The 19,987-nt window shown below is 39.1% G+C and overlaps 1 protein-coding gene across 2 annotated transcripts in view; it reads right to left on the bottom strand.

Moving 5' to 3' along the window:
• COL1A2 (collagen type I alpha 2 chain) overlaps window positions 1-19,987 on the bottom strand; it is a 38,447-nt gene that overhangs the window by 6,648 nt on the left and 11,812 nt on the right. The window contains exons 13-42 of one of the 2 annotated variants that reach the window (XM_009085961.4): window positions 19,371-19,415; window positions 19,114-19,167; window positions 18,964-19,008; window positions 16,910-16,963; window positions 15,690-15,788; window positions 15,563-15,607; window positions 15,356-15,454; window positions 14,701-14,754; window positions 14,493-14,600; window positions 13,535-13,588; window positions 13,333-13,431; window positions 12,393-12,446; window positions 11,914-12,012; window positions 11,087-11,140; window positions 10,372-10,425; window positions 10,199-10,252; window positions 10,046-10,099; window positions 9,287-9,331; window positions 7,083-7,181; window positions 6,323-6,430; window positions 5,467-5,520; window positions 4,842-4,895; window positions 4,228-4,281; window positions 4,057-4,110; window positions 3,843-3,950; window positions 2,833-2,886; window positions 2,686-2,739; window positions 1,607-1,768; window positions 787-894; window positions 279-386 (exon numbers count right to left, since the gene is read on the bottom strand). In XM_009085961.4, the coding sequence (XP_009084209.1) occupies window positions 279-386; window positions 787-894; window positions 1,607-1,768; window positions 2,686-2,739; window positions 2,833-2,886; window positions 3,843-3,950; window positions 4,057-4,110; window positions 4,228-4,281; window positions 4,842-4,895; window positions 5,467-5,520; window positions 6,323-6,430; window positions 7,083-7,181; window positions 9,287-9,331; window positions 10,046-10,099; window positions 10,199-10,252; window positions 10,372-10,425; window positions 11,087-11,140; window positions 11,914-12,012; window positions 12,393-12,446; window positions 13,333-13,431; window positions 13,535-13,588; window positions 14,493-14,600; window positions 14,701-14,754; window positions 15,356-15,454; window positions 15,563-15,607; window positions 15,690-15,788; window positions 16,910-16,963; window positions 18,964-19,008; window positions 19,114-19,167; window positions 19,371-19,415 (2,187 nt within the window). The remainder of the gene's footprint in view (window positions 1-278; window positions 387-786; window positions 895-1,606; window positions 1,769-2,685; window positions 2,740-2,832; window positions 2,887-3,842; window positions 3,951-4,056; window positions 4,111-4,227; window positions 4,282-4,841; window positions 4,896-5,466; window positions 5,521-6,322; window positions 6,431-7,082; window positions 7,182-9,286; window positions 9,332-10,045; window positions 10,100-10,198; window positions 10,253-10,371; window positions 10,426-11,086; window positions 11,141-11,913; window positions 12,013-12,392; window positions 12,447-13,332; window positions 13,432-13,534; window positions 13,589-14,492; window positions 14,601-14,700; window positions 14,755-15,355; window positions 15,455-15,562; window positions 15,608-15,689; window positions 15,789-16,909; window positions 16,964-18,963; window positions 19,009-19,113; window positions 19,168-19,370; window positions 19,416-19,987) is intronic. The other variant, XM_050971493.1, reaches the window with a different exon arrangement.

Here is a 19,987-nt window from a genome sequence, read left to right as displayed (position 1 = left end):
ATGTTCCCTATTCAATCTTTCTTGGCATTTAAGTAAAAAGTGAAAATATTCTGAGTGACTTCAGGATGTATTTCAGACACAACTTTTGCTTTAAAAAGTTCTGTCACCTAGTTGGGCATAGAATTCCATACCTATAAAGATCCTGATATAATTTTCTCTGAAGACATTCTACAAGTTTGCTAGCAGAACAGCCTAGAGTTCCATCTGCTTTTTCCGAGTATTTTTATTTGGATCAGAATAAAGAAAAATAAACCTGAAGAGGATAAAAGACAGCTTACATCACGTCCAGCTTCACCAGGAGCACCATTTGGACCAGGAGAACCTACAGGACCAGAGGGACCACGGGCACCAGGAGGACCAGAAACACCCAGGGGACCAGGTTCACCCTAATACAGGAACAGTTGTAAAAAAATGTGACATTATAATACAACACAAACCAGTCTTACAGAACTTTTAGCCTTTATCTAAGATCAGCATTTCACTGCAAAGATTTTGGGAAGGAAAAAGAATCAGGACATAAGAAACATACCTATCTATAGCAAATGTAATCTTCATTTTAAATGTTACTCCTAGAAACCTCTTAACATTTCTGACATTCAGAAATTTGCTCACTTGCAGATAATTCTGGTTTGTCTGCAACAAGCCATAATTTCTTCCATTGATCTAGTTTGGGTAGGTCCATATCCTATCCCTGGCATCCCATAAGACAGGACTTCAAGTGTGTGTGGGTTTTTCTTTCTAATTACATGTCATCTGTTTAAAGCAGTTAACTAAACATATACTCACTGTTGCTCCAGAGATGCCTGGAAGACCACGTTCTCCCCGAGAGCCAGGCAGACCAAGGATACCAGGAGCACCAAGAATACCCTGAGGACCTGGGGTACCAGGAGGACCCTATGACATGAAGTGAATAATATTTATATTAATAGACAAAAATAAATGTAGCATACACATCACACAATGACACTGAAAATTGCATTCTCGGTTACAATTTTTGCAGATCACAGAAGAAATTTCTATAATGTTTTTGTTGAGCAACTATTGTGGTATTTCACACAAGTGTTTACTTCAATAAGCCAGAAACATGTATGACTTTAAAAAAATAACAGTAATTTTGGATATGAAAGCTTTATAATACTCCAAAATAATTAATTAATTTGCATAATTTTATGTCAACCTGTGGACAGACAACTTTAACCCACAAGTCAGAGTTTCTGGTGGAGCTATGAATTGAGATTGTTCTAAATAGACATTCACAGGTTCTTTCTTTTTCTATCCATGAGGATCAAGCTCAGAGCAGAAGATGTGCTTTCTTTTCTCAGACTAAATATCAAGTTTTTCTGTAGTTAGAGAAAGATACAACTCAGCACAAGAGAAAAAGAGAAAGAAAACCCTGACCCAGCGATCAGGCTCACTTTTTATGGCATGTTTTTCAAGCATGCCTATGAACAATTTCTTGTGTCTCAGTGGAACTTATACTTAAAGGCTTTGCTAAATTTGTGGATAAAGTAGAAAAGCACTTCACAAACACCAAATGTATCTCAGAAGCCATAACATTCACAAGAGGAGAAACATTTTTAATGAGATGTGATACTCAGTAACTTACAGCAGCACCAGCCTCTCCAGATGGACCTTTCTCACCAGCAAAACCGGGCGGGCCAGCAATACCTTGTTCACCAGTGCGGCCAACTGGTCCAACATCACCACGCAGACCTCGAGGACCATCTTTGCCAGCTGGGCCAGGAGGACCAGGGGGACCAGTGATGCCCTAGGATTGAGTATGAATTGAGTATAGAATTCAATCCCCTAGATTAAATATAGACCTGGGGATAAAATTTCATTTTAAGTCCAGATGAAAAAATAGTCCCTTGCAATAAACAGGTCATCAGCTGCTCCAAAGCAGCAACTTCTATTGCTTTGTTAGCAGTGGAGAGCTGGAAGCAGTAGAATCATTTGACTGCTTTTTTTTTTTTTCCTTAAAGTCTGGGCATGTGAAAGTGGCAAAATTTGGTGGGAAAATATAGATCTGTCTCTCTCTTGTTGGAGACATTAATTGCAATGAGGAAAAAACCACCCCAGTATCTTCCATTTCAAGAGGATTATTTGCTTTGAATAAGGGGGCTTAAAATTTATTTAAATCTAGAGTATCTAAGAAAAGAAGCGCCTTTTGGTAAAGGTTGGAAACACCTCTGAAAATAAAAGACTACAAATGTCAATCTAGAATTTCTTGCTGAAAATTAAAAAAGATTCCCTTTCCAAAACAGAGTGAGTTTGCCCTGCTCAAGACAGGCACTAGAACTGCAGGTACTTTAGAAAATGGAGACATACAATAACCTTAACATTCTTCTGCAGATTGGACATGACCTTGCTTATTTCACTCCATCATGAGTAATTGCATAGCCATTGATTTGAACAAAAGCAAATAAACACTGATTTTTGGAAATGGTTGGGTACTTCAAGAGGCATAGGGATGCTTGATGGATTATAAAAACTCACAAATTAAATGCATGGGTTGCACTCTGAGAGTTTGAAGAATTAGATTTTGTTTTCTCATCCAGTTCTGTAAGGATCTGAGGTTATTCCAGTGCAATTATGATTTACATCAATGAAAAAAAAGTTAGGATTATCCCTAAGTAAAGCAGCTTCTGATTTATCTCCCATTACATTTCTTCATTAGCTACTTACAGCAGGGCCAGGAGGACCAACTCTTCCAGCAGCACCAGGGAAACCAGTCATGCCCTAAAAACAAATTTGAAAATGAAGATTAGGTTTAAAAGAAACAGTAACTTCATGAGAAGCAACAATGTCAGTACAAAAAGCCTGAAGACTTACAGGAGGACCAGCATCACCACGAGGGCCAGCGGGACCAGCAGCACCAGCAGGACCCTAAGTAGGAAGGATTGAAAAAGAGAGATGGATCAATCAAAAACAACTAATGCTTGTTTAGAATAAGGGCTCAGTCTCACTTTAGTGAAAGCTAGGGGTGATTTTTACACCAGCAGGAGGACTGGGCCCAAACTATGCTGCCTGTCTTAACAATAAGGTATTAAATTCTCACACACATTTTGAATTAGTATCGTAAGGCCTGAGAAAAGTTGCATAAGGCACTTATGATTTAGATTATTTTCCTTGCAAATGTTACAAGCATCTAAACAAATGTGGAAGTCAAAATGTGAAAGCAGGAAAAAATCAAATCCTCTGTTTGCACTGTGTGACTAATACAGCCACTTAGTGCAAGAGCCTGGTATTGGTACTAAAATCATACAATAAGTAACCCAAGCCATGCTATCCTGCAACACTTTGTGGTATTTGAAGTACATGGGTCTGACTTTTTGCATCATTTCAACCTGTTCCTCAGTAATATCCATGTGAGGCAGTTTACAGCTTTGGGCTATAAAGAGCACATGAAAAGCCTATGTGCAAATGGGTGCACAGACAAATTTGCACACGTTCTTCTGGATTACTGAGTCTGAAAATCAGACTGTGACAGCACATCCCATCCTTGAGAGAAAAGTGTCAACATCCTCAGCTCAGAACTTACCCACAATCACCCCCTGAATGGTCCAAGATAGAGTGATTTTGCTGATCTTCAGAGAAAGTTGAAAATTAGTTATTATTTTCTCTTCATTTCAGTTCCAGACTCACGATCTGAGCCCACATAAATAGATTGATAAAATTTACATAATGGGTGAAAATCAGCAGGGTAACTTTTCTCACAGCCTAGCCTGAAGTTTTGTTTCTTTCTTTCATTACCTTTTCAGAATTCAAGGCTTTCAGGCTAATGCATTGCTTGCATGGCACAGTTGGGAACGATGCATTTGACAAAGACACAATTCACTTACTGGTGGTCCAGAAGCACCGACTGGGCCAATGGCACCTGTTGGTCCAGTTTCACCCTTAGGTCCTTTGGGCCCACGCTCGCCTTTAGCACCAGGCTGACCAGCTGCACCCTGCAGGCAGAAAACCAGACAAAATGAGGAACTGAAAACCTTGCAGAGGAAATAGAGGAAGGTTATGGCAGGAAGGTTTTATGAGGAAAGTGCAAATAAAACTCACAGGGGGTCCAGCAAATCCACTGGGACCTACAGGACCAGGCTCACCACGTTCACCCTAGAGAGAGGACAAAGAAGAGATGACTGATTAGAAAGATTTTTAAAAGAGTAGTTTTCTGAACATCATGTCTTTGACACAGGAATAATTGTAGAAATTATTCCTATTACAACTTACAGGGATACCACGGGCACCAGCAGGACCAGCAGGACCAGCAGGACCTCCTTCTCCCTAAAAGACAGACAAAACATTTTGACACTGGGAAATGCCCCAACTGCAACCAGAACAAGAATGCTCCTGTGGTATAGATACATATAATGAGTCTCTTTGGATCTCCAGTACAGAGGGCATTACTGAAAATGCTTCTGGTTTTGATCCACTCTGTATTAATTCTATCTAATGATTCTCAGACAGCATAAAGTATCATTCTGAGCTAAGGCATGGTTATTCATCATTGTATCAAATCTCCTCTCACAGTGTGAGTAGGATTGAGGAGTTTAACTTCAGGTGGGAAAAAAATCAGCCCAAGGCTGAATCAGAATCCTCTGCACATATAATCCACAGCCATGCAGATGTGCATCCCCTTCCCTGCCCTTTTGAAAAAAGGTTTGGGGTCCTATGGCAAGCTTCAGTGAATAGTCTCAAAAGCCCTTGCTTCCTGAATCTGAAAAACTTAAAGAATTGGTGCAAACTATAAAGATGGAATTGGTTTTTATGAAACTCATCTTTAACATTCATGTGTGAGTAAACTGAACCAACAAGGCATTTTTTCATGCAAAGAGTAGACTTACCCGTTCACCAGCACCACCGGCAGGGCCAGGAGCACCAATAGCACCAGGGAGACCCTATAGGCCAAGAGACAGGACACTGATTCAAACAAAATGCAAGTAGGACCAGCTACTTTAAATAAGCTTTCTCCTTCCCCCTGAAAAAAGGTGTGTAACTAACTTTCTTTCAGATGTTCTCAGTATAAAGGATACATGATTTTATGAAACAAAACCTATTTTGTTATTTTCCTTCCCAAAGTATGAATCCTAAGAAAGACACCTGAAATCTCAAATTAAAGATGGATTTGTGTAACTCTGCAGGCTGCCTTTAAAATTAGCTGTTTGGGCTGAGCCCATGAAATTAGAGATCACTATCACACTGAACAGCTGTGCAATATCTGTGACATACTCTGCTCATGTAATTTCTCTGCTTGCATGCATGAGAAGTGATCCCTTTTCTCTCTCTCCCCTCCTGAATTCAATCATCCTTGGACAAGGGGCAAGAAAATTACATTTGTTTGTATAAAAACTGAGCAGATACAAGCACTAATGTAGTACAGTGGGAAATGCAAATCCTGAACATTCTTCTCAGTAATTTAATTTCTGAGGTGTAGCAAGGTAAAGTCAAGTAGAACCACAAGATACTTACACGAGCACCATCTCTTCCTGTTGCACCTGCATCACCTCTCAGACCTGGAGCACCCTGGAACACACGGTGGGAAAAATTGTATTGGTAGTGAACACAACAGTTTTTATGAAAGAAGTCTTGAGCTGTTTGCTGAGTATCTATGCATTACTTAGACATCATACAAGAACCTTATGCTAGGTTTTCTGGAGAAATGGGTGTTGATTATTTTATTCTTATTGCTGAATGGGTACTGACTAGAAAAGTGAATATTTGGAAAGATGGCATGCTTTTCAGAACAAACCTGTTTCTGTCATGGGAAGCCTTCTTGGCTTCTCTCAGGTAGCAAGAATTTTGAATGGAATTAGAAATTGAAAATGATGTTCATGTATATTACAAATGATGAATATAAATCCCCCTCAAAATCTCTTTTCTTTTGGTCAAGAGATAGCCATCTGTAAAAGTTCTTCTAGGTATTAATGCTATACCTTCTATATGAAGCAAGAAAACAGGCATTAAAATGCTGTCATGTGGGCAGACACATAAAATGCCACATGTTTCATATAACAAAAAGTCATTTTCAGACCATCACTAGAGTCAAGAAACCAGATCAGCACTCTGTTCTCTTTTTTCCTTAATACAGCCTAGTGTTCTTCATTATTCTGCATGTCAATACATAGTGTTTTTTAAAAAGTTTTAGGATAGCACCTTAGAATAGACAGTCCGTTAGACCAAAACCTCTACTTGCGGACCATTGAGTAATACATTTTCACAGTAAATAAAAGTCACATTGGGGTAATCTACAGGTTTTTCCAACCTAATGAAATTTAGGCATCTCTCAAACTTGTGCATGCAATAACAAGCCAGTTGTACATCTTACCTTTTCACCCTTGCCTCCTGGAACACCAGCAACACCTCTCTCTCCTGGGATTCCACCAGGGCCAGCAGGACCAGGGGCACCAGCAGCACCAACATTGCCAGGCTCACCCTAGCAGCAACAGCATACCATATAAGTGTCAGGGTCAAGTCACTCACACAATTTGGAACAAAATCATCATTACTATTCTGCCCACCAATCTACTTTGTTGTAAACAGTGTAAGCAGTAACATTTTTTTCTTGAGGTATTGTATATGTTTTACTTTTCCAGCTACTGAATATGCCAGCTGTGAACACTCTTTCTGATTTTGTGGGCTCCTGAGGTTTTAGGTCCATTTTCCAAACTAAACTAAAGTTTAGTAGAAAGACTAGCCATGGAAATCTAGAAAACTAAGACCCAGATTCACTTAGCCAACATCATCATTTGCTAGATGATCACTTATTATTGCCCTAATATTTGGGGGGAAATATTGCTAACTAGAGAAAAGAGCTTCCTGTGTACAAGTAGGTGTGGGTATAAACAGAAGTCAGCATGAATTTTGGTCAGAATCTCAGATCCTATCTCCAAACAGAATAAAAGCATCCCCAGCTGACAACCTGTACTCAAACTGACTTCCCCTCCCATCATCCATATTACTAAGCATAAACCCATTTAATATTCGTGTGGACTAGCTGGGATGGAACTTCACCACTTGGAGAGAGGTTTTGGACAGCATTCATCAGGAATTCAACAGTAAGGCAATGGCAACTGGAAAAGTCATACCTTGTTACCATCGGGGCCTGGTGGGCCAGAGGGACCACGGCTTCCAATGGGACCAGCAGGACCAACAGCACCGCTCTCGCCAGGAGGACCACGCTCACCCTACAGGAGACAGTCTGATCTGAGTGCTGCCTTGAATTGCTCTCTAGCTGAAAGCACTGGCTGGGAGCAATGACAGCGTGGCACATTTTTATCTGAACAATCCTTTAATTAGAAGTGTGCAGCTATGAAATAAATTGGTCATAAAAACTGGCTCTAGCTTTTGACACAAAAGTATCAAAATGAAGTAATAAAGTCTTGCATCATGACAACAGCTGAAAACTAAAGTATTAATACTTCTCAAACATGGATTTTGGCTACTGTGCTTGTTCTGTTAACATTGTCTGGCATTCTACTGTCAAATGGAGATTCTGTTTTAGGACAAATAATGGAATCTAGTGAAATTAAAAGGATAGCTATTGGCAAGAAATTATTTATACAGTGGCAGGTGCCTGGTGACAGGAGAATAATAAAGGAAACTAATAATAAAGCCTAGTAATGTAACCTGTACATTATAACAGGTATAAGGATAAATTCTGAATCATAGATCTGGAGACATGGAACTAGCCAGAAACCTGATTTAAATGCACAATAGATCTATCAAAGGTACAAACATTAGTTTTACTAAATATATCTCAAATTATCTCATTGTGATCAAGCTGGACATCAGTGAATACTCTGATAAGGTATAATGGAGTTTTTAGTTATGCTGGAGAATTTGGAATTTGTATAAGAACTGTAATGTGGTTAAAGAACTGACTTAAGGGGAGATAGCACACCAGTAGAAAGTACCAATGATGCAACAGATAAACTTATGTTGTAGAGATGTTCCTAAATTAATTTTTTTCATACATTTTGTTAATTACAGAGAAGCAGAAAAAGAAGAAATATGCAGATATCACATCGGTGAAAGCATCTGTCAACAGGAAGAAGGATTGGCAGACTACACAGGAAGAAGTGAACAACCTGCTAGATGGCTGTCACAGTAATGAGATAAAATTCAAGAGTGCAAGTACCAGCCCATTTATTTAGGCACCAAAAACTGCAAATTGTGCTGTAAGTGGAGGTTTCAATAGTGAAAATGACTGAAAGGGAAAGGTAATAGCCAACAATATGACACACACATGTAAAAGGAAAATGGAATCTGGAACAAGCAGTGGGGTACTTTTAGGAAGTGCTAGTTTTGTGTATAAAGCATCAGTAAGACCTAATTTGGAATACTGGATGAAATACACTGAGGGCTCGATACGTGATGCTTAGGGCAAGCTAGAGCAGAGGCAAATACCTGCTACTGCTATGACAAAGGGAACTTGGCTTGGATGAAATGGCAAAATGAGAGTTTAGAGCACACGTGGTTTTTAATACAGGCTCAGGGCACTAAAACATAGGGAGAAAAAGTGCAGTTTAAACTGATTGAAATAACTTATACGAGTGAATGGGAATATTTGTCACTGGATACATTTAATCTGGAAGTCAGAAGAAAAGAAGAAGCAACAAAAGTAGGTTAAATATCAACCTCTTTAGAGGTGGATTTGGAAAGCAAATACTTAATTGAGCCCTTTATAAACTACACCTTGCTCTGCATAAATGGGATCTTTCTGCCATGCAGGAAGGCATCCACACAAAGCTCTTTAAGGATGTCTATTGACAGATCAGAACTAAAGGGAAGTGGGAGGCAGTATCTTCTAATGACTATTCTGGTTTCTGAATTCAGCCCACTATTTATTCAAAGACAGTACTGGGAAGGTAGGAGCTGCCTAGCAAGGGATAGTAAAACTGAAATGGTCAGGCTAAGAAAGTCTGTGCACAGGCACTGCAGGTGAAAACTCTCATATTCATCAGGCTTCAGTGTAACACTGCAGGATCAGTCCTTTATCATCCACAGTCTCATTGTAAGGTTAATACAGGATATCATTATTTGGATAATATTCATACTTTTATACAGAAGTTTACTAGCACTGGCAATGGTGTTAACCCTAACTCAAATATCCTGACGCCTGCAAAGAGCAAAGAATATTATCCTTCATTCCTGGGAGTCTGCTGCAATACACTATTCTGTAACAGAGAAGAGCTTTTTGCCTTGAGGAACATGGAAATGTACATAGTTACAATTATTAGTGAACACATTATTAAGACAGCATGTACCAGATTTCAAATGAGTTACTCACTCTTGGGCCAGCAGGACCAGGGACACCAAATTCACCATGAAGACCCTAGAAGAGAGTAGATATAGAGGTAAAATTTATTTTACTTGCTTAAGTTGTACTTTGTTTCTTAGCAACAAATGGAAATTCTCAGTTTCAGACAAATTTTCTGACAATTTATTACACACATGTAGACATTAGATAAAATGTTTTCATCTGAAGAGTTATTTATTAAATTACAAGCTCTTTTTTCAGGTATAAGCAATGTAAACTCTTTTACAGGGACACAGATGGAACTATAAATGTTAAAGGTGATTATAACACAAAGGATCCCACACTAACTGTGCAGCAGCTAGAGCATGAATTACAACTGAACCACCTCAGTTGGATGCCATTGTACATTCCCTGAAATCAGCTGAGGTGCAAAACATAAATGGAGGTTAGACTGAACCTTGAAGATTTTGAAAGAAATGGGAAGTAAAATATTTTTCATGTACTGTCTCTTCTGGGGGAAGAAGCATAGTTTATTGCTACTTAAGGCCCAAAAAAGCAAAAGGACTATCTTTGCTCTGTTTCATAGCAAAACTTTTAAAAAAGAAGTATGATGCAAGTTCCAATGCAAAAGGGACTATTAAAGTTTGCATGATTGCTTTTAAAGTTACCCTGACTGCTTTGTTTTGGTAAATAGATTCAACAGGCTCTTGCTCCAGCCCATGTGCCATTGCAAACCCAGCCCTCATGCAATGCCTGCCCCATCCATGGAATGCTGTGTCTGTCACTCACCCTCTCGCCTGGTTTACCAGCTTCTCCAGCAGGACCCGAGGGACCTGGCAGACCCTGAGTGTAAAGAAACAAGAATACAAATATAGTTAAGGCAGAAGCTCTTCATGCTTTGGGAGCCATGGATAAGATTGAATACAGCACAAAGTTACTTGCCTGGAAGCCAGGAGGGCCAGCAGGACCTGTTTCACCCTTTGCACCTTGGTTGCCCTGGGTGGAATGAAAAACAAGTGATTAACTTGAAAAACAGGGAAATGGATTTTAAAATGGGAAGTCCCATTAATGAAAAGTAAATGACAAATTGTATTTGTGTGGAGACTGTTACTTACAGTGACTCCAGGAGGACCTTGAGCACCGTTGTTTCCCTCTGGACCAGGAGCACCCTGTATATGTTCAAGTAGAAAGCTATTATCAAAGTTTTAATATGATATGAGTAATATATCTAAATTATTATGTGCTGAAATCAAACATCTCTGACTGAGTATTTTGAACTTAACCATTTACTTGCAAGAACTTCACAGCCAGAGGTACTAAAGATGCTTAAAACTTTAAATTCCCATAATTTTAGTTATTGCTGCACATTAATACTTAAGAAAACTTTTTTTTGGAATTACAGAATATGGAAATCTTGCTGATAGCATTTTTCACAGACAAGACTGTTTCTGGGTCTCTTAAATGGAAGAATTACTAAGTTACTAAGAATTACTTTTTACTATGAGTTAAAAGTTGGAAATTTACAGGATGAATTAGAAACCATACACTGTGCTCTAAGATTTAAGGACAGGGAGTGCTATTTTTTCCTCTTCATAGGATAATTCCCCATAATTAATTACCCCACTAATATCCAAGAAGGGGACTTTTCATTTATCCATTAAGTAATAGCCCCCACCAACAAGAGCCTAAAAATAATGCATTCTTCAAGGGCTTTTCTAATTTCATCATCTAGTCATACTTGCACAAGGCAATGCTATCCTATTACAGAGGTTTGGAAAACCTGCTTTTTTTTCCTCTCTGGAAGGTGATAAAGAAAATTTATCCACATACCCGTGGGCCAGCAAGACCAACATTGCCTTTTTCACCAGGTTTGCCAGGTTCACCCTGAAGTTGAAAGAAAAAGATATAAAAGTTAACCAACACTTCATATTAGATTCAGTTTAAACTACTAAGCAGAGACTTCTTCTCACTGCCAGAAGAATAACAGAAGAATAATTTACAGTAATATTTCTTTAACCCAAATTAAAACACACACAAGCTCCATCTGTCTTTTTGGATCACTTAGATTAGCTCAAAAATATATGTCTTTTCAAAACTCAATGCCTTTATGTTTTGAGATTGTAATTCATGGCATTCCACGTAGTATCCTATGCAATACACTATATCTTTGCCTGTGTGTGTAGGTACAGCAACACCCAAGTCCATGACATGATTTTTATCTGTGGCCTCTGTGGGACATGTAAAGAACTCCACTGAAGTCACTGGTAGCTTTTCTTCTAAATTGGGTGAGCTTTGGTTAGCCCTCTATAAATAACAGTACTCTGGAACTGGTTTAATGGCCAAACTTCACAGAACTTTTACAGATGTGAATATACAGAAATGATAAAATCAACATGCTGAAACAATAAAAAAGACATATATTATTCTAATCACTTCAATTTCAAAATATGCCAAAGCTAATTAAACTGCTTTTTCATTTCTTTAATCATATTTTAGATAACTGGAAAATAATTTGAAACAGAACTCTTGAATGTAAGCTGATGCCACCTGATGAGGAGGATACAGGGAGATGTGTTAAATTAATGATAGAGTTAGGACTCTACAGATTCGTCTGGAAATACTTTCATAGTAATAGAAAGTTTCTGTACTGTACTTACAGTGGGACCTTTTGGTCCAGGGAATCCAATGTTGCCAGGCTCACCTCTATTACCAGCTGGACCAATTGGCCCAACTCTACCATCTGCTCCAGGGAAACCCTAGAAAAAGAAATCATACTCTTAAGTGGCTGAGGTAATTTAATTAGAGTTCAGCTTTAGGAGAAATATGTACTGACAAGAAGCAAATGTCATTTAACTTTTCACCATTGTTGATATATTGCATGCTCATGCATCCCTCCCTTCTCCTCCTTTTTTGTACAACTCTGTATTTCTTCTTCCCCATCCAGGACACAGGCCTGATCTGAGACCCACAGAAATGAATGGAAATATTCACACTGATCTTCTCAGCAATACAATAGAAAATCTTGCTGGTTTTACACAGTTGTGTCAGAGCTCAGTGCTGAGATGTCTGCTTTGTACAATTGTACGTCATTCTCCCCCATGCAATGGTGTAACAAAATAAAAAGCAAGGTACTTACAACAGGACCTTCCTTGCCAGCAGGGCCTGGGCTTCCAGGCTGACCTGGGAGACCCTGGGAAAGGAAAAGTTTCAAGTTTTTAGAAGGAAACCTACTCACACAACACATAGTCAATATTTTTTCTACATGCATGCATGAACACACACAGAGGTGCCAAGATATCAATGTACACTGTTTAAATAGGACTGCAGGTGCTATCACATTTCCACCTGAAGCACACTGACTGTTGATTGATGGTGTGTGCTCCCAGGCCAGCTGAAAAATAGTATAGGAAAGTACCTATTTTACTCAGAGAAAATAATTTAGGCTCTGCTTTGGAGGAATAGTTTGTTTCAATGTTTGCAGATGCCTAATACTCATATGTGCATTGCAAACTTTCCATTCAGAGGGTAGGGTAGGAAGAGAAAGAATAAGGAGCATAAAAGTAGTGAGATGAACATAATCTTGCTGCAGCCAACACCACTAAAAGTAAATGGCTGTTTTCAGCTATTTGGCTGAAATTTCTTTTTATTTGGCTATTTGCCAAATAAAAAGAAATAATTGAGATCAGCCATTTCACATAATTTCAGTAGGGTCTGCTTTCCTTTGAGTTCATTAAAGAAAACACACACCTTTATTGTGATCATAATGATCACATTCTGTAAACAATCACAAGTGGAAACCCCTTACAGAAGTCAATGCAGTCAGTATCCAGTACAAGAAAACAGTGCTCCATCCCAAGGCCATCAAATGCTATGTTAACAAAACTAACTACTTTCAATAAACATTTTGATGCTTTTTATTCATTCCTAATAGGGTTTTTTCAGGTAGTTGAGTGCCCCAACTGTGGTTAACACATGCTGAATTTTTGCAGTGGGATTTCTGAATAATTTTGTCCTTTAATTGTAAGTAATTTTCTTCCTGTGTAGTTCCAAACTTAATCCACAGAGTTTGAACTTACTCTTGGACCCATAAGACCAGGCTCACCAGGACGGCCAGCATCACCATTAGGACCCTTAGCACCAACAGGACCACTAGCACCACGGTTACCAGCAGGTCCCTACCAAAAGAAAGAAATAAAATTAGGCAGAGGTAGAAAAAAAGCATTGCAGATCTGTATATAAAAGGTGGCTCAAAAATAGTGACCCAGACCAAAGTCTTACCATGACACCAGCTCTGCCATCAGCTCCAGGGAGCCCACGAGATCCAGGTACACCCTGCAAGTCAACACAAAACAAATCAAGAAAGGGAAAGAAATAAATCTGTTCCTGTGAGGTGTAGAGTGCCTACTAGATTTCAGCCTTCCAAGTAGGTCTGCTGAATTTGAGTTAAGTGCAGCTTTAAGCACACACACCTCAGTGTAAATAGGTATGGTGAAAGAAATCCGTCTCACTTCCTGTAGATTTTTTAAATTTTAATTGTGTAATTTTCAGTGTTCATATAAATAACAGTGGCTCTAGCCAGCAGCTAGGATCCCACAACCTGCCCCACAAAGTTCCATGTTCCCTGTAGAGAGTTACTGATTCTGAATTCTTCATCTCTGGGAAAAAAAAAAAAAATCTGGGGGAAGTGCTGCCATTTTTCTTATTATTTTCTTGCGAGTTCTCTTCCTTCATGAAGCTAAATGCTTCTTGAAGTTCATGGAGTGGCTTTCTCACCCAGTGAAAAGTTTATTAGGCATCCTTGAAGACACTGAATTGAAAGCTTTTGCCGCCCATTATGTGTGAGCCCATTACTGGTTTTAAGCAGTTAAATCCCTTACACAAACTTTTAAGAATAATCAAAAGATAATTCACTAAATATTACACAGTAGATAAATCAAAGCCATATCTAAATACTTCAGGGGTAAGAGAGTAAACATGCATTAACGCAAAGTGAAAATGGGTTTGTTCCCCACTAATCAAAAGGTTCAGAATTGAAAATTATCAATTTTCAATTCTGAACCTTTTGATTGAATTGAAAATTGATAAGCAATTGAAAATTGAATTATCAATTTTCAATTGCTTAGCAGCATTAATATCAATTTAATTACTCATAATTATTTAATTTCCCTGTGGGACTCTAGATTGATTTCCACTTTCCTTTTTGCTTCTAAGTCTGGAACATGAAAAGAAAACCTACTCTCAGACCAGCAGGGCCTGGGGGACCAGCAGAGCCAGGTTCACCAGGGCTGCCTCTCTTGCCTTCCTCACCACTAGGGCCAGGAGGGCCAGCAGGTCCAGCAGCACCCTATTTTGAACAAACAGGGAAAAAAGAAGATATCAGACACAGTGTTGCAGATATTATCAGGCTTTTGATTGAAAAAGCCTTCACATTTTGCCATACTTACAGGCTCACCCTTCATACCACTTTCTCCCTTGGCACCAGCGGGGCCTGGTTCACCCTAGAGTCCAAAACAAAAAAGAGATGACAGAATTAGGCATCATTTCAAAAAACCCTCTTCTACCTGGAGAGCTTACTCATTAATTAAAAAATTTTTTTATCATCTAATGGCATGCCTCCCTCTATTGTGAAAATGGCCAATGAGCATGACTGCATTTTTGACTTAAAAGGCACAAAACCAAACATATTAAAGGTGCTTAGAAATGACATTATTGAACAATGACACATTTAGGGCTGGTTCCTCTACTGAGGATACCCACCGAGGGCCTAGTTGTGAGATTGCTGCCACATCTCTCTCAGTGCTATCAACATGGACAGAGCTTCACAGCCACACAATATTCTGCACTGGAAGGGACCCACAAGGATCACTGAGTCCAACTAATCCTTGCACTCATAGGGAGTGCAAAGTGAACCTTTTCAGCCTCAGCATCTAAAGCAAGTAATGAAACACAGAAATTAACTACAATGTTAATTATAGTGCATCAAGAAAAGATGTCTGCACTATACCGAAAAAGATGTCTGCACTATAAAGAAATGATCCAGAGATCTTTTACAACTGTGGACACTGTGTCTGGTTTTCAAATATAGAGGAGGTCACTTACAACAAGTCCTCTAGCGCCACTAGGACCAGCAGGGCCAGGAGGACCAAGAATACCACGGGGACCAGGCAGACCAGGAGCACCAGCAACACCAGGAAGACCCTGTCCAACAGAGGAGGAAAAAGGTATTGTGAACCCATTGTCTTTTCTGCTGCAATAACTGAATTGGGGTTTTTTAGAGGAAACACGTGTGAGTGTAGTTGTACTTACAGCTGCACCTTTAGCCCCTGGAAGACCATTAGCACCGGGGTTGCCCTGTTAAGAAAGGTAACAATACTGGTTAATTCAGAATCAAGAGTGCACACATCTAAAAGATAGAGCCTGACAAGTTACTCACTGGAGGGCCAACAGGACCACTAGAACCAGGAAGTCCAATCTCTCCTCTTGGGCCAGCAGGACCACTAGGACCAACATTACCAGCAGGTCCGATTTCACCCTGTTGGAGAGAAGGACAGAACCTTCTTTCAGTGTACACAGTCTTGTGGCAAGAGTGAAGCAATCCTGCATCCATCTGGCACAAAGATAATCATATTTGTGTATTCCCACTTCAGAGACCAGGAAACCGAGCAGCTGAGAGCTTTCAAAGGCACTCAAGTTGAGATGTCTGTTTAGGCTCCATCTAAGGTAATGGCTAAGACAGGAAAACCAGATGCTTACCCAGAAGGTTGACCAAAACAATCAGAATTAGAATTCCAGTCTCATTTGCATCCATGTGCCTCCAGAATTAACCTGAGGTACCACAGTACATGAGACCTAACTGACCATTATCTTGCACTTTCAGATGCCATTTGCATAGATGCAAAATGCAAAATTATGCCTGATCAGAGTGCATACAATACTATTCACAATGGAGTAAATGACAAAAAATGGTTCTTGCCTTTATTTTCAGAAGGTTGTGTTCTGCAAGTTTACTACAAGAACCTGAATATAATGACATGGATTTTGTGACAAATGGTCAGCAAAATTTGTAAATGAAATATATGCAATACTCTTTCCTCAAATGCTCTGTCCTTCCTTGGTCACTAAAAATATTGAGGCTCTTGGCCAGGTAAAAAATGCTAAGATTTGAGGAAAAAAGTGAATAATTTAAATTATAGTCTGCAAGAGCAAAATGGTACTGTCCTAAACCTGAAAAAATTTAATGCAATTTCTGCACTGTAATTTCAGGGACTCAGAAGTAACCCAATACTCAAATGCAGCTTCTTTGTCCTCCACTATTTCTGTAAAGTGATTTAACTGCTACCTCTCTTATTTATCATGACTCATGTCATCCTTGGAAAGTGTGTATAAGTGCACCAATTAAAAGCAGTAAAAGGGTTCTGTTTTCCTGAACCTGCCCAGCTTCAATCTTCAGCTGTGAAGTAAGTGCTGACTTTAAATTAGCCTTCATATCTGATGTTCTCCAAATACAGATCAGGACGAGGATGATTCCCTAGAGTAACTACTAAGAAAGCACTCTTAGTTCACAGAGGATGGGGTTTTTCTGCTGCCTGGAAACTCTGGTTAGTACATTTCATCTTCACTATCAAACGTACCAGTAGAAGCAGAGGTTCATACCTTAGCACCAGGAGCACCTGGGAAACCTGGAGGACCAGCAGCACCAATAGGGCCCTGGGAAGTAAAAGGGAAGCAGTTGTGCAAAGGTATTCAGTGCCAACAGAAACATCTTGCTTGCTGAAGTAACCAGGTTAAAAAAACGCACATTTACTTATTCCACACATTACCCCCTCAGCACACTAGCTGCCTTTTGCAGCTCCAAACTGCAAGACTGGAGATTTGGTTCACTACAAACAGTTAAGAGCCAGGTGAATGCTTAAACAACATTTGCAGTGCAAATTAAGCAAGAATTGGTAAAACCTTGCCTTGAGGCCAAACACCTGAGAAAGAACTAACAGAGGATGAGCAGAGGCAGGCATCTGCAAGGCAAGATGACTGACTCTACTATGTTTACCTATTGCTGTGAGATTTATAATTACATTGGGACTAAGTTCCAACGTACCAGACATTATAAGAGAAGATACACTGATGGGTTCATAGCCTTAATTTTTAAATTCATACCAATAAAAAGGGATAGTTTCTCTTCAATTATTACTTAAGTAATCCAACTCATCTTGGGAGTTGATATCTATCTTTTGCGCGCTAATATCTTTCAATTAGAAGTATTTAAATTAACACTGCCTCACAAATCCAAGGTAATAAAACATCAGCTCCTATGACAAAGAGGAACTGGCTTCAGACATTCTATAATCTACTCTGACATAAAGGGGGTACCTGGAATTGTCACTAGTTTTGCATAAGCAAAAATAAAAGACCAAATTCCCTTTAGGATATGTTTGAAAGCATAAACTCCCAGAATTTTCATCGCAATGACTTATTTACCTTTTAAATTTCAAGTGGAAAGAAGGATAAAACATTATTTCTGTTTTAGTTTTATAAAATGAGTGTTAGTAACTGCTGTGCAGAATATTTAAGGCATCATCACCTAAATGTGTGACAAATAACTTCAGTCTGGGACAGACACTGGGACATAATGCAACACTGTGCCCATTGTGAATAACAATCTATGAAATCAACAGCTTCATAACACTTTTCCTGTTGCAACTCAACTGCCTCAATTCAGAATGTCTTCAGCTAAAATGTTTTGATTCTACTACATCAGATCCTAGCTGCAGTAATTTTATTTGCCTGCAATTTAACTGCCCAATAACATATTTTTTAAATATTCCACATGGAAGAACATAAGAGATATTCACAGTCATGCTCACATTCTACTCTGTGAAAGCACAACAGGTGTTTGAAGTGACAAGGGGTATTAAAATCAACTTTGGCAAAACAGAACCAAGTGCATCTTCATCATAGACTCATTTTTTGAAGGTAGGAAGAAAAAAAACCTATTAACTGTTAGTACTATTATTCTGATGTATTCCTGATTTATTTTACAGTTTCAAAACCATATCCTTGTACTCATATTTATGTGGCTGAGATAAAGGAGGTTTAATGGAGTTAGGGTTAAATTATGGAAACACTAGCTCCTTTTAAACAGACAAATCTGCACTGGATTAGCTCTTATTAGAATAGTTATAGTCAGGGGAGTTGGATCTTGCTGGCCTTTCACAATAGCTCACAACTCAGGTATTTGTAGTGAATGAAAAAAGTTAGTGCCTGCAGGTGCATATAATTTACAGCACGTATATTAATATAGCCATCTGTAACACATGCAAGGTATGCATCTGTTAAAAAGTAGAAAGTCTCTTTAGCTTTTGGATGAGAATTTTTCTGTTAGACTGTTGGAAATGAGAATTCTGTGCACCGAGTATTTCCCAGTGAGATGTGCTGGAAAACCTTCTCATGAAATCACCAGTGCAAACAAGAGAATACTTGGTTCCTTTTATATGGATGTGTTTAATATAAATCCTGAGAATGTCATTATTTTATCTGCAAAGGGTTTATCACTAATTCTCTTTGTGATGTCCTGATAAGCAACATAGAACTGTGTTAAAAACATCAACACAATAAACCTCTTAAAAGCCCAAGAAATCCTCTAAAAAGAGGAAAAGAAGCACAAAGCCTAATGGAAAAAAAGGCTGTCAAAAAGCAAGACTGAAACTTACAGCAGGTCCAGTGGGGCCAGCACTGCCATCACTTCCACGAGCACCCTGTGAGGAAGAAGATGATGAACAGTTTGAAAAGAGAACAGGATATCAGAGGAAGCCACAGGAAGTGTCTGGTTCATGATGACAGACAGATGGGAAGCCACTTACAGCTGGTCCAGGAGCACCTACTCTTCCTCTCTCACCAGGGAGACCGCGAGCACCCTTGAAAGAAAAATCAAATTAATTCATTTATATCTTTTCCCTGAACATAGATAAATAGAGATCTTTCCCTCTGCTAAGTCATATTACTATTACATTAGAGTATCTGGGAATCTGGAGTGTTAATAATGACAAATATTGAAGAAAATGCTGGCTGAACTAAATCCATCAGATTACACTTTCCCACAGTAGCAGTGAATACTTACAGGTTGTCCTGGGGTACCATTTTCACCAGGGGCACCAGGCTCTCCCTATGAAGAAGAAAGTTTGGAGTTATTTAAAGGATGCTTTGGACAGATAGTATAACACTACCAGAGAAATTTTCAGCTACTGGATCCCACTTTCTGTGTCTTCTGTAGCATTTTATAACATAGCACTGTCCATGTTCCTGCATCACACTATACCATAATAGCACATCCTGAGGGTGCAGAGACTGCAATTGTCCCTGCATATACTGCAACACAGCCAGATGGAATCCTTTCAGAAGGGGAGGCCAAAGTTGTGTCACTTGCTCAGCTTTCTTCACCCCCTTTCTTTATGCTGACATTTACTCTGTAGTACACATTTAAGAGATTGGAAATCCAAATCAATCAGCAGCTGTTTTTTAGCTAGAGCAGAAACAGAATGATGCTTTCTTTTGCCTTAATGTAAGTTGACAAAATCCTCTCAAATGGCTTAAAATAAGGATCTGGCTCAGGTATTTTTGACTTAAGTCCAATAATACTGAGTATTTGAGTAACAGCCATTAATACCTGGCTTCTCTCCCTTCAGTACTGTGTTCTCAACAGCCTTCTCAACAGGTGTAGGCTGGTCTACAATGACA

This window comes from Serinus canaria, chromosome 2, assembly GCF_022539315.1.
Source record: "Serinus canaria isolate serCan28SL12 chromosome 2, serCan2020, whole genome shotgun sequence".
In the NCBI taxonomy this organism is placed as follows: Eukaryota; Metazoa; Chordata; class Aves; order Passeriformes; family Fringillidae; genus Serinus; species Serinus canaria.
The sequence above is the reverse complement of the archived record's forward strand: the minus strand, read 5'-3'. Positions and strand labels throughout refer to the sequence as shown.